The sequence below is a fragment of the Pogoniulus pusillus genome, chromosome 9, assembly GCF_015220805.1.
Source record: "Pogoniulus pusillus isolate bPogPus1 chromosome 9, bPogPus1.pri, whole genome shotgun sequence".
In the NCBI taxonomy this organism is placed as follows: Eukaryota; Metazoa; Chordata; class Aves; order Piciformes; family Lybiidae; genus Pogoniulus; species Pogoniulus pusillus.
Genome location: NC_087272.1, coordinates 11,968,520 through 11,980,682, shown reverse-complemented (window position 1 = coordinate 11,980,682; position 12,163 = coordinate 11,968,520). Strand labels below are relative to the sequence as shown.

General features: G+C 43.1%; 1 protein-coding gene across 24 annotated transcripts in view; it reads left to right on the top strand.

Annotated features, from left to right (window-relative positions):
* The window catches only part of ADGRL3 (adhesion G protein-coupled receptor L3), a 667,301-nt gene that overhangs the window by 544,232 nt on the left and 110,906 nt on the right, over positions 1-12,163 (top strand). For 22 of the 24 annotated variants that reach the window (XM_064148540.1, XM_064148545.1, XM_064148522.1 and 19 more), the window contains one exon: positions 373-411. The exons of the other annotated variants lie outside the window; for them this stretch is intronic. In XM_064148540.1, the coding sequence (XP_064004610.1) occupies positions 373-411 (39 nt within the window). The remainder of the gene's footprint in view (positions 1-372; positions 412-12,163) is intronic. 24 annotated transcript variants of the gene reach the window in all.

The following is a 12,163-nucleotide window of genomic DNA, read 5'->3' as shown; positions in this document are numbered from 1 at the left end:
TCCAGCCTTGTTTGATGTGGAAAACATCATAGGTCGTTTCCAAGCTGTAAGGAGAACACCGTCTCTTGAGCATCTCTACTTGACTTCTGTGTCTCCTACCATCTAACAGCTGCTCTTACAAAGTTGCCAGTGTGTGTTCTACCTCACTGAAAAAGAACTAACCCACATTTCCAGACCCACTCCTTCCAGCCTTCCACTGCTGCCTAACTCATGTGCTTCCTTTGGTTTGCAGGTGCTGTTTAACAAAGAAATTGGGGATTGTCTGGGTTTTTTCATAGGAGTTTTCTTCAGGTTTGGGTTTTTTTTTCCCTTGTTCTGTCACTAACTTGTTTTTTCTATTCCATCTTTAATCTGCTGTCTTTATGGACTCAGCTTCAGAAAAGGGAGCGCTCTTGCAGGGCCTATGTCCAGGTATTTCTTGTGTTTTTAATACACGTGTCCACTTGGTTGACTGAATGACTGTGAAGTGAGTCATGTCTCTGTGAATCACCTGGTTATTACCATCCTTGTGGTAGCAAGTTCAAAGGTTAAGGTTACAGGATAAGAATTTCATTCTTCTCCCCTCCACTTGCCCAGTTGCTTTCAGGCTTGACTGAAAAATACTAAAACACTGAGGTGAAACCTCTGAGCCAGAAAGTGAGAAAAGCCACAGGAGAGATCTGGTGAGACTCAGAGTCAGCAGGAGAGGATGGAAGCATGCAAGAATGCGAAACTCCTGCTCACAGAGGTGTCTCCAGCTGGATTGTGCTTATGCCCTGTCACTCATGCAATTGCTGCTTGCATTCCCTGAGTTTTCTTTCTTCCTCTCTCACACTTCAGAAATTTAGAAACAATTTGAAATTGCAGACTTGGAGTGGGGGAGGAGGTAGGATTACAATGCAATAAAGTGTCCTCACAGAGCAATGTAGGAAGAAGAGTCCCATAAAGTTCACCCAGCTGTGGTCCAACTTTTCAAGGCTCAGTTCCCATGAAGTTCACTCAGCTGTGGTCCAACCTTTGGAGGTTCACATCATGTTTTGCATGCACAAATGTCAAGCTTCATCATTTTGGGAAGACCTTCCTGGAGGCTTCTCAAGCGTGGAGGGTAAGGTTTTGTCCTTTATCCTGTCACCTTGCCTTGGAGAATTTGTTCCAGTGACTTTTATATTAATTTGTTTGCATACTATGGGTGAGTTAATGCTGCTTAAAGAACTGTGAATGTTTTACTTTCTAGTTTCTGTCTTGTGCTTGTGAGCATTCCTGTCGTACTTACAGGTGGTTAATCTTCGTTTATGTGTGCATGTGTAATGTGCAGAGGTGTGAAAATGAACCCAACAGTTCTGGGTTTTTTTCTCAATATACCTGACTTATCCTGCAAAATTTAACTTCCTACAGTTGGGACTGACTGTCAGTGAGCACATATTTCACTTAGCTTGTTGGGTTAGATGGTTTGCATGCCTAGGGCATTAAAAATAAAGCAGTAGCCCTCTGTGCTGCTAGGCTGTCTGTCTTCCCTTTGGATATGGTCAGGAGAGAGAATCAATCCCAAGCTAATTACCTTGTCTGCTGGTACTACTGGAAACTGGTGAGTCTGCTTTGACCATGCACCACAGTTCTGTTGGGGAATGTGAGTGCTACCAGACTAAAATCATAGAACCATAGAATGGTTTGGAAGAGATCTTTAAGATCATCTAGTTTCAAACCTGCCACAGGCAGGAACACCTTCCACTAGACCAGATTACTCAAGGCCCAGTCTAAGACGTCCTTGAACACTTCCAGGGACAGGGCATCCACAACCATGTTCCAGTGTCTTGTCAGACTTGCTGTAAATAATGCCTTCATAATCTGCAGTCTAAATCTCCCCTCTTGCAGCTCAAAGCCATTGCCTCTTGTCCTATCACAAAAAGCTGTTGTAAAAAGTCCCTCCCCAGCGCTCCTTTAGGTCCCTTCGGGTGCTAGAATGTTGATCTAAGGTCTTCCTGGAGCCTTCTCTTCTCCAGGCTGAACAGCCCCAATTTTCTTAAGCTGTCCCCACAAGGGAGATTCTCCAGCCCTCTGATAATCTTTGTGGCCTCCTCTGGACCTGCCCCAACAGTTCCCTGTCCTTCTTATGCTGAGGACACCAGAACTGGACACAGTACTGCAGGTGGGGTATCATGAGAGCAGAGCAGAGGGGCAGAATCACCTCCCTTATCTTGTTGGTCACGATTCATCCTTTCCACCAGCTGCTCAAGAGTACTCTAAAGAGATAATGGATGGTCCTAGTCTTTAAGTCTTCTTTCAAAGAGTAGTAAAGATCCAGTTCAATATACTCCACGATGAAGCCTGAGTACTCTGCAAAAACTTCAGCTTACTCTTATTTCCCAGAACTTTTTCCTTTCACTTTAAAAGTCTCTCTCTGTATTTAAATATTAACCATGTTTCTAGCTCTTCAGTGGAGAAAAAAAAGCAGTGGCTGAAGAGTATAAATATTATACTAAATGTCTGCTAAATATTATACTAAAGAGTATAAATATGGACAGAGCTGGTAAATTGTGATGGCTTGGGAGTTTCCCACCCCCCTACTCCTATGAAATCATCCAGACTAGACTCAGCTGTCTGGAAGTCAAGGCATGAAGCTTTATATTTACAGCTTAACAGAGTGTACAAGCAGGTATTTACAATATTTACAGGCATATACAGAAATATGCAAGTTAAAAGTATGCAGAAACACAACAGCCCTCCCAGAAAATCAGAGTCCCCAGAAGGGGCTCCCAGCCACCCTTCGACATTCTTTCCACTCCTCTACCTTATCCCAGAATTTGCCTTACATGCAAGATCAGCAGGGGGGTTTAGAAGCAGAAGGATTAGTTACACAGAAGAAACCCAGGGAGAAACACAGACTCCAACAGGCAGAGGCACACACTGTCTTATCTATGTTTGTGTTCTTGCTTTTATACATCTCAGCTAGCCTATGAGTGAAGTAGACATCACCATTGTTTCCTTTTCACTGCCTATCATCTAATTTGTCTCATTAAAATATTCCAGTATGCCTCAAACTAGCACATAAATACATTGAAGAAGACAGTTGTGTGAGGGAGGGCTGGGTGAATGGACTAGATGACCTAATTGAACCTTTCCAGCACTTCATGGTGTTATATAGACAATCATGTGGGAAATATTGTGACTGCAGATATAAGAGGCCACTTACCCTTTATCCAGCAGCCAAATATCTGAGTTGTCTAAGATGATTTACCAGAGATTTCTCAACAAATCCTAAATGGTGAAATCCTGGCTTGATGGGAGATGGGAAATCACTGGGAAATTGAACAATAATGGCAGGAAACCTGTGTTTTTAACCTTGCTGATGTGACCTCCTCATGATGCTCACGTTATTGTGAACAGCATCTGTGACAGAACTGGGCTCAAGGCTTGGCGTGCTCAGTCCTATTCTCCTTCAACAAAGGACAGGACAGTACAAAGTTCATAGAATCACAGAATCATAGAATTGTTCTGCCTGGAAAAGACCTCTAAGGTCATTGAGTCCAACCTTCAACCCAACGCCACCACAGCCATTAAACCATGTCCCAAGGTGCCATGCCCACAGGTTTTTTGAGCACCTCCAGGGATAGTGACTCTACCACCTCCCTGGACAGCCTGTTCCAATGCCTGACCACTTCTGCAGGAATGAAAGTTTTCCAAATCTCTGCCCTAGCACAATTTCAGGCCATTTCCTTTCATCTTGTCACATGATACTCAGGAGAAGAGACCAACCCCAACCTCGCTATAATTAAGTGGGAGATCTCCAGCAATTGCAAATACCAGAAGTGTAACTGAGAAAAGGTTGGATATGAGGGAAGAGGAGGAGATAATAATAGCTAAAAACACACTTACTGGTTGTTATTTTTTTGGCTGACAATTTTAAGTAGTCATGACAGAGCCCTAGCAGGGATTGGTGTGTAAAGTCCTCTTGAGCCCAAAATAAACGAATATAAATATATATGTAAAAGAGATTGGAAATTTGGTGAGTTAGTCAGGTTTGAGCCTTGAAATGTTGTATCAGATTATCATCTCATCTCTCAGGGAAACTTTGTAATTAAAATAAATATTGACTTAATTTGTGCAGTGTCACAGTATTTGTTGAGTTAAAAGCTCAGGGATTTTCTTCTTGGAGATAGAGGTTACAAATTCTGCTCCTTTAGAATCACAGAATGGTTTGGGTTGGAAGGTACTTGCAAAGGTCATCTAATCCAACCCCTCTGCAATCAGCAGGGGCATCCTTCACTAGAGTAGGTTGCTCGGAGACTTGACAAGCCTGATTTTGAATATCTCCAGGGATGGGGCCTCAGTTACCTCATCGTCAACTGTTCCTGTGCTCTGCCACTCTCATGATGAAGAACTTGTTCCTAATATCCAATCTCAATCTGCCCTTCTCTCTTTTCAAACCATTGCCCCTCATCCTGTCACTGCAAGCCTTTGGAAGCAGTCCTTCTGCAATCTTCTTGTAGCCCCCTTCAGGTACTGGAAGGCTACTATAGGGTCTCCTTGGAGCCTTCTCTTCTCCAGGCTAAACAACTGAGGCCCTTCAGTCTGTCTTCATAGGGGAAGTACACCAGCCCCCTGATCATTTTCATAACCTCCTCTGGACCCTCTCTGTCAGTTCTATCAGTTCCATGTCCTTCCTGTGTTGAGAGCTCCAGAGATGGACACAGTACTCCAGGTGAGGTCTCACCAGACTAGAGTAAAATGGAAAGTGTGGTGAGTTTGATAGTTTGTTGGGGTTTTTTTGGCCTTAATAATCCAACAAGAACCAACCTGACAAGCAAAATGATAAATAGACATGACTATAATAACCCAAAACTTGCTGGGAGGTTTTTTTCAGTCATGATGATATTTAAGAAACTGCCTCATGGGCTTTAATTCCTGTTACAAAGAGTCACCTTAGGCTGAGCTGCTCAATGTTTGATATCCAAGATGGATGAAATGGTCTAGGAAAGTTGCTTCATTAGCTATGGAAAGCTTGGACCTGATATGTGGCTTTTTGGAGAGCAGAGATCTGCATCTCTCCTGCCCACCTTTATGCAGTGCAGCCTTCCTGCAGTCTATTTTGGGAAAGGAATGGAAAAGTCATCGTGTGGGAGAGTGAGTCAGAATGGGTGACGCATTTGATTAGCATAGCTTCATTTGGTGACTGATGTCTGACAGAAGCTGATAGGTATTGTCTGTCATTTCTTCAGAATTGTTATTTGTTCATTTGCCAGAGTGTTCCTCATTAAACTGAAGCACAGAAGTTGTGGAAAACAGAAAATGTTTGTGTTTGAAGGGCCGAGAAACTGGGTTTGTTGTTTGTTTTCTTCCATGCCTTTCAGTATGTAGCACACAGAACCATAGAATTGTTTGGGTTGAAAAGACCTCTAAGATCACTGAGTCCAACCTTCAGTGTAGCACTACCCTGGTCATTAAATCATTTAAATCATGTTCCCAGGAGCCATGTCCACATATTTCGTGAACACCTGCAGGCATGGTGACTCCACCACCTTCCTGGGTAGCCTCTTCCTATGCCTGACCACTCTTGCAGAAAAAAAAATTTACCTCATCTCCAATTTAAACCTCTCCTGGCACAGTTTCAGGCCATCAAAGCTGTCTTGTAAATCACCTTCCTTTATTTTGTAGTTCTGGGTTTGTCTGTACAGCAAATGAAGATTATGGAGGTGACACCTGCTTTGTGAAGATCACAAGAGCTTCTGGGTGATGGTGTCATTAGAACCATTGCTACTGGGCTACTGGCAGGTTCAGTTGTGAGTGGTTGCAGTCAAGGTTGTTGTTCTGGTTCTCATGGCAGTGTTCTGGATGCTGGGTTCTTGTAATATAAGCTGTTAGAAATGCTACACTAAGCAAAAAATGAAAGGCTCTCCTCAGAGGATTCAAGGCATTAAGTTTAGAGCTGAGCAGAAGGGACCCTCTTTTTTTTCCTTTTCTAACCTAGTAGCTCTCAGTAGATAAAAGGTGTCCCTGGCACTTAGCCAGTACTATTTAAAGTGAATTAATTCTGTTTGTCCCACTTTTCTCTTGCTTGCATGGCTGGTCCCAACTACCATAAAAACTAAATGAAAGAAACTTGTAGCTCTGAGAGGGAGAATAAATTGAGTTACACTGCGTTTACTTGTGTCCGTGTTGTGCCTGTGACGAGCAAGACTCAAAGTCTTGTATAGAAAGGGGCAAATTAATGAGGATTTTCAAGTTTCTTGTATGGTCATTTAATTGGCTGTACGACAAAGAGCTCCTCAATGTGTGTCAAACAACTTTCAGAGTCCTCTAATGATCCGTGCGCTCCTCGATTCTGCGCGGTCTGTCAGGCAGGTCTCGTTGGGAAAGTAGATGGAATAAATTAGCTGGCAGTGTGCACAGATTGTCATATATTAACTATAGCTACAGGGAGTACCTTCAGCAGCTCTTTCCTGAGATCGAAATGTTTGCTGATCAGCATCAAAGTGCCCCAAAATTTCATTTAATATCATTAAAAGGACATCTGAAAGAAGTGTGACTCACAGCAGGGGTTCTGCGCTTTGGTAGCCTTTTGTTAAAACTCTGTGAACTTAATATACTTCCCAGTGTGAGAAACCTGCACTTGATTTGTGTCAGCAAGAGCCAAACTAGAAATCTCCACCCTGGGTGTCTCTGCCATGGTGAGACTTGTTAAGAGAGAGGAGGATCAAAGCAGCAGCCTGGAGTCTGTCACCAGACTCCAAAATTCCTCTCGTCAATATTAAACCAGAAGGTGGTCACATATTCCTTTACCTACAGCTGAGCTTCGCTTGTAGTTCTGTGCCAGTATGAATCATTGCAAAGCTGAGAAGGAAATCTAGTTTTCTTGATGTACCACAGCATTGCTAGCTGCTTTAGAATCAGACAGGGAATCATTTCCATTGGAAAAGACCTTTAAGATCATCAAGTTGCAGAACCAGAGAATCACAGGGATTGGAAGGGACTTCTGGAGATCAGCAAGTCCAACCCCACTGCTAAATCAGAATTATCTAGATCAGGTTGCATAGGAACACATCCAAGTAAGTTTTAAAAGTCTCCAGAGGTGACTCCACCACTTCTTTGGGCAGCCTGTTCCAGTGCTCCATCACTCTTAATTTAAAGAAGTTCCTCCTCATGTTTTCAGTGGAACTTCATACATTGAACTTTGTGCCTGTTACCTTTTATCTTGTTACTGGACACTACTGCAAAAAGACTTGACTCATCATACTGACACCCACTCCTTAATTATTTACAAACATTTATACAACAGTCTTCTTGTCTGCAGGCTAAAAAGCCCAGACCTTAAGCCTTTTTGCATAAGAGAGATGTTCCAGTCTCCTCATTATCTTTGCAGCTCTTTTCTTGAGCAGTTGCCTCTCCTTTTTGAACCAGGAAGCCCAGAACCCACGTCCAACTATTCTTCATCTCAGCAAGTCTGGTGCTAAACTCTGTCCCTTAGCACCACATCTCTGCGTCTTTGGAACACCCCCAGGGATGGGGATTCAACCACTTCCCCAGTTTAGGCTGAGTCAGTCTTGGAATCCGGTGTTACTGCTAAAAAGCCTCAATCTAAATTGCTGCAGAGATCAGTGAGAAATCTCCCTTTGATTTGGACCATTGGAGGAGAGGTTGAATCTGACAGGCTTTCTAGGAGTTCCCTTCAAGAGTATGGCATTCTGTCAAAGAGGCATTTCTTGGTCACAAGCCATTTTCCTTCCTGGTTACAGCTTTGCTCACTTTCTCAGTGCAATCACTCTAGCAGTTGCTTTTATAGTCTCAAACCACAAACAGTAGAGCAGCAGATACAGATGATTCATAAATGTGGTTCACAACTCCTTCTGTGGGGAATATCTCATTAGATGAAATAGATCATCTGTTCTTTCCTTCTTCCCAATCCATTTCTTTTATTTCAATCCTACAGATACCTTTTGACCTTAAATTATTCTTCCTCGTATACTAAAGCAAAACAAAACCATAACCTGTAATTCATCACCTTGTTCTATTTCTTAGATCTTCTTTTTTTTTTTTTTTTTTGTTTCCCCCCTTTTTTTTTTCCTTGGGTGTGCTCCCATTAGCAGTCTTTTGGTAGTTCAAGGCCAAAAGTGCAAAACCCTGCATGCCTGGTGGAAAACCATGAATTCCATCATGAAGCATTCAGTAGAAGGCCTAATTTCATTATAGGTCAGTGCCTTTCTTCTTGCTGCCTTCAGTTCTCAGAGCTACTGAAATCCAGGATGTTTCTGAGTCACTAGAGCTCCTGTGACCACAGCATAAACATTAGCTGGAAAGGGGAAAAGAGAAGGCTGCATGTTATTTCTCAAGAACCTTTGCTCTCAATCTGGAGCTGTTTTACAGATTCCTCTGTAAGGTCAGGTGAAGACCTGCTCTTGCCCTTGCTATGAGTAGCAGAGCAGGTTTTGACTTGGGTCACCAAAACTGATACCATCAGTAGCCAGTCACCACTCTGGTAGTAGACTTAGGCTGGTGCTTCTGGCTCAGTTTTAAAGACAGTAGTGGAGATTAGCAGTGGGATATGCCCCATAACTGCAGCTCAGGCAGTCTGTTGACTTGCTAAATAAATACTTTTGGGTAGAAGTGGTGCTTCAGATGGATCTTGCAGTGGACTGTTGTGTTGCTGACAGCACTGTTCAGACCTACGTGTCCTCAGAGCCCTCCTACTTTTGGTTACCACATCCCAGGACCCTCCAGCTTCCAGTGTCTGAAGACTTAGGCTTAAGAGACCTTCCTGCATTGTTATTGATTTGTCTAAATCCAGTTGTTCTAGGGAAGCATGAAAAGGCTGTGACAATCTTGAGGATGTTTGTAGTAATCCAGTCTGTGCCCTCCACATAGAGGCTCATTTTGCTGCTTTGTCATAGTTCAAATGCTTGTAATTTGATGTAGAGATATGATGGGGGCCATGGTTTAATATCAGTCTTGGTAGTCAGAGAGTGGTTGGACTCAAAGATCTTAAAGGTCTTTTCCAGCCAAAATGATTCTTTAATCTGGTGACTTATTTAAGCACTTCTAGTGGCTTAGGTTCAATTTCAACATTTTTTTTTTTGTCCATTTAATATTATTACTGTTTTGTGGTGACCTTATCGCTTGGTGAGAAGTCTGAGACAGTGTCTGGTCTTCCCTGGAAGAAGTTGTCTCCACTGTGCTTAGTTATTCTTTGACCAGAGATGATTTCAATTTGAAATTGAAAGAATAAATGCAAAGTGAAAAACCATCTAAGAGTGAAAAGCCTTGTCAGACAAAACTGAAGGCACTTCTGGGCTAAGAATTAGAATTTAATGCCTTCATTTAGCCAAACCAATACTTTTCCTTGTTTAAGAAGCTGAAGAAATTAAATGTGCATCTACCTCTGACCTAAATTCCCACCAAACATATGACTGTTCCAGTTTGATTGGTGATCTCTCCATAGTGGGATCAGGTTCATTTGCTGTTCGTCTGCAACTCTACAAAGGCACATCATTTTTTGAGCTGGTCCCTTTCAATGCTGTAACCTTGGCAAAAGCAGCTACTTACAAGTCAAGGTCCTCTTCTCTGGTCCTCCTCTCTTCTACTGGCTGCACATGGTACAGTCAGAGTTAATGGGAGTTTGTCTTGTATGGGTGCTTCTTCTGGCCAGCAGCAACAATTGCGTAGCTTCCAGCAGAACTTGCCTTCAACAGCATTGATTGTGCCTTTAGCTTAATTAGTTTGGAGTCTTGCCAGTGCTGAGAGCTTAAGAAAAGGTTTTGTTTCAGTGTGGGGTGTTTTGCATGAATACAGAGCAAAATCCACTGTCACTATTCTTGAGCAAGGAAGAAAGAAAAAAATTTAAAGCACCATCACTTTCCAGCATGAAAAAAGAAAATCCATTGTAGACTCATAAAATGGCTTCAGCTGGAAGGGACCTTAAAGATCATCTGATTTCAACTCTCTCCTGCCATGGTCAGGGACACCTCCCACTAGACCAGGTTGCCCAAGGCCACATCCAACCTGGCCTTGAACTCTTCCAGGGAGGGGACATCCACAACCTCCCTGGGCAACCTGTTCCAGTGTTTCATCACCCTCATTGAAAATATTTTTTTCCTAATTTATGGTCTGAATGTCCTCTCTTCCACCTCAAAACCATTGCCCCTCATCCTGTCACTACAAGCCCTTTTAAAAAATCCCACCTCAGCTTTCTTGTAGGTTCCCTTCAGGTACTGGAAGGCTGCTCTAAGGTTTCCTCAGAGCCTTTCTCCTCCAGGCTGAACAGCCACAACTCTTGAATCTGTTCCCATGGGAGAGGTTCTCCAGTCCTCTGTTCACCTTCATAGAATCGTAGAATAGTATAGGTTGGAAGGGACCTCAAGGATCATCCATCTCCAACCCCCTGCCATAGGCATGGCCTCATCTGAACCTACTCCAATAGCTTCGTGCCTTTCTTGTGCTGGGAGCACCAAAACCAGATGCAGTGCTCTAGGTGGGGGCTCATGAGAGCACATAATTTTATTCATTGAGCTATATCCACATTTCAGTGTGTTAGGGAAGGATCTGAATCTGGGTTAAGTGTGAAATTCCCCAAACTTATTTACAATCAACACACACAGACTCTGTTATGCAGTTGGTAAAACCAGTTTGCAGTATGTATATATACATCAGATTGATTTAAACCATTTCAGGAAGGTTTTGGAAATTTCAACTCTTGAAGAGAGTCCTAGAGCACAATCTGCCACTTAAAGCTTAAATGTAAGCATAAATCTTCAGAAACGTTAGAAAAGAGTTAATTTACTCACTGTTCTGAATCTCAATACTGGCAATCCAAAATTATATGCAAGTGCAAAACCAAAGGAATAGTAGTTTTAATGGAGGGCTATTAATTGATTGGGATTTTTTTTTCCCCGGAAATAATTAATTAATTGTTTATTAACTTTGATATTCAGAACTCTTGCCATCCCCAACCACTATTTTTTAATAATAGTAACAGGTTCTTTGTAACAGTCATGAAAAGCAATATATAAAGGAATAACTAGATCTAGAAGAAATAACTAGCTACAACGTTGAACATAATTGAACTGGAAGAGAAGGTTCTTGTGGTGAATTATACCTCTTGTCCGCTAGCTGGACTCAAGAAGCTCCTTTCTGCTTTACGGCAGAAGGCTAGGATTCACTTAGATTCAATTACAGAGTTTTGCTAAGGAGGCTTTGAGTGTTTGCTTACAAACATTAGCTCCTGACTCATGGGGCTAGCTACAGCTTCAGACAGTATCAGGCATTTGCAGGGAATTCTGTTGATGTCTTGCCAGCCAGTGAGGCTTTTAATTCTTCCCAGACTTCACAGGCTGCTGGGGAATGAGGCAGACGATCTCTGACCTCGTCATGATTCCTCTAGATCAGGGGTCCTCAAACTTTTTGAACAAGGAGCTGGTTCACTGCCCCTCAGACACTGTCGAGGGCCAGAATATAGTTTGTTGGGGGCTGGACTATAGTTTGGTTCCAGCCCAGTCCCGGCGGGTGCTTGGGGGCTGTGGAGGCCTGCGAGTAGATTAAGTGGCAGGAAGTGGCTGCTTGGTGTCCCCCCAAGCCCCCAGCAGGGGGGTTATGTAAATACTGATGGGCAGGATTGAGGACCCTGGGGGGCCATAGCCAGCCTGCAGACCATAGTTTGAGGACCCCTGCTCTAGATGATCTGTGTGTCCCTTCCAGGGCTCCTTGTCTTGGCAGGAGACTTTCAAGTATAGGCAGGATGTCGACAGGTGTGCAGTCTTGGCACGGCTGTCAATCTGGTTAAGAAGGCCTATCGTGTGGAGGCATTTATGCCTATTTCTGGTTAAACTCAAGACAGATGGTTTCCAGGCACACAAGGCAAAAGTATTAGGGCTTGTTATTATGTGGCAGGGCTAGCTTATAGCTTAGCAAAGCATAATGCTATAGAGCATGGGAGGATGCAACAGCAGTGAGACACTGCCAGAAGCTGAGAGCACAATAAAGCAGGGACAGTAGCTGCAGCAGCAAGCAAGTAAGCAAGCACGTTGTCTCTAACTGCTCATCTCTTTTATCAGTGTAGCCTGAGATCTAATGGGCCTTTGAACACAGAATAGCCAATCAGAATGGCAGTTAGCCAAGCTTGACCATATTAAGTGAAGTCATGGGCTTGTTTTACCCAAATTTGGGAAAACAGGCCTTGCACAAGGCAGGCACAAGCCAA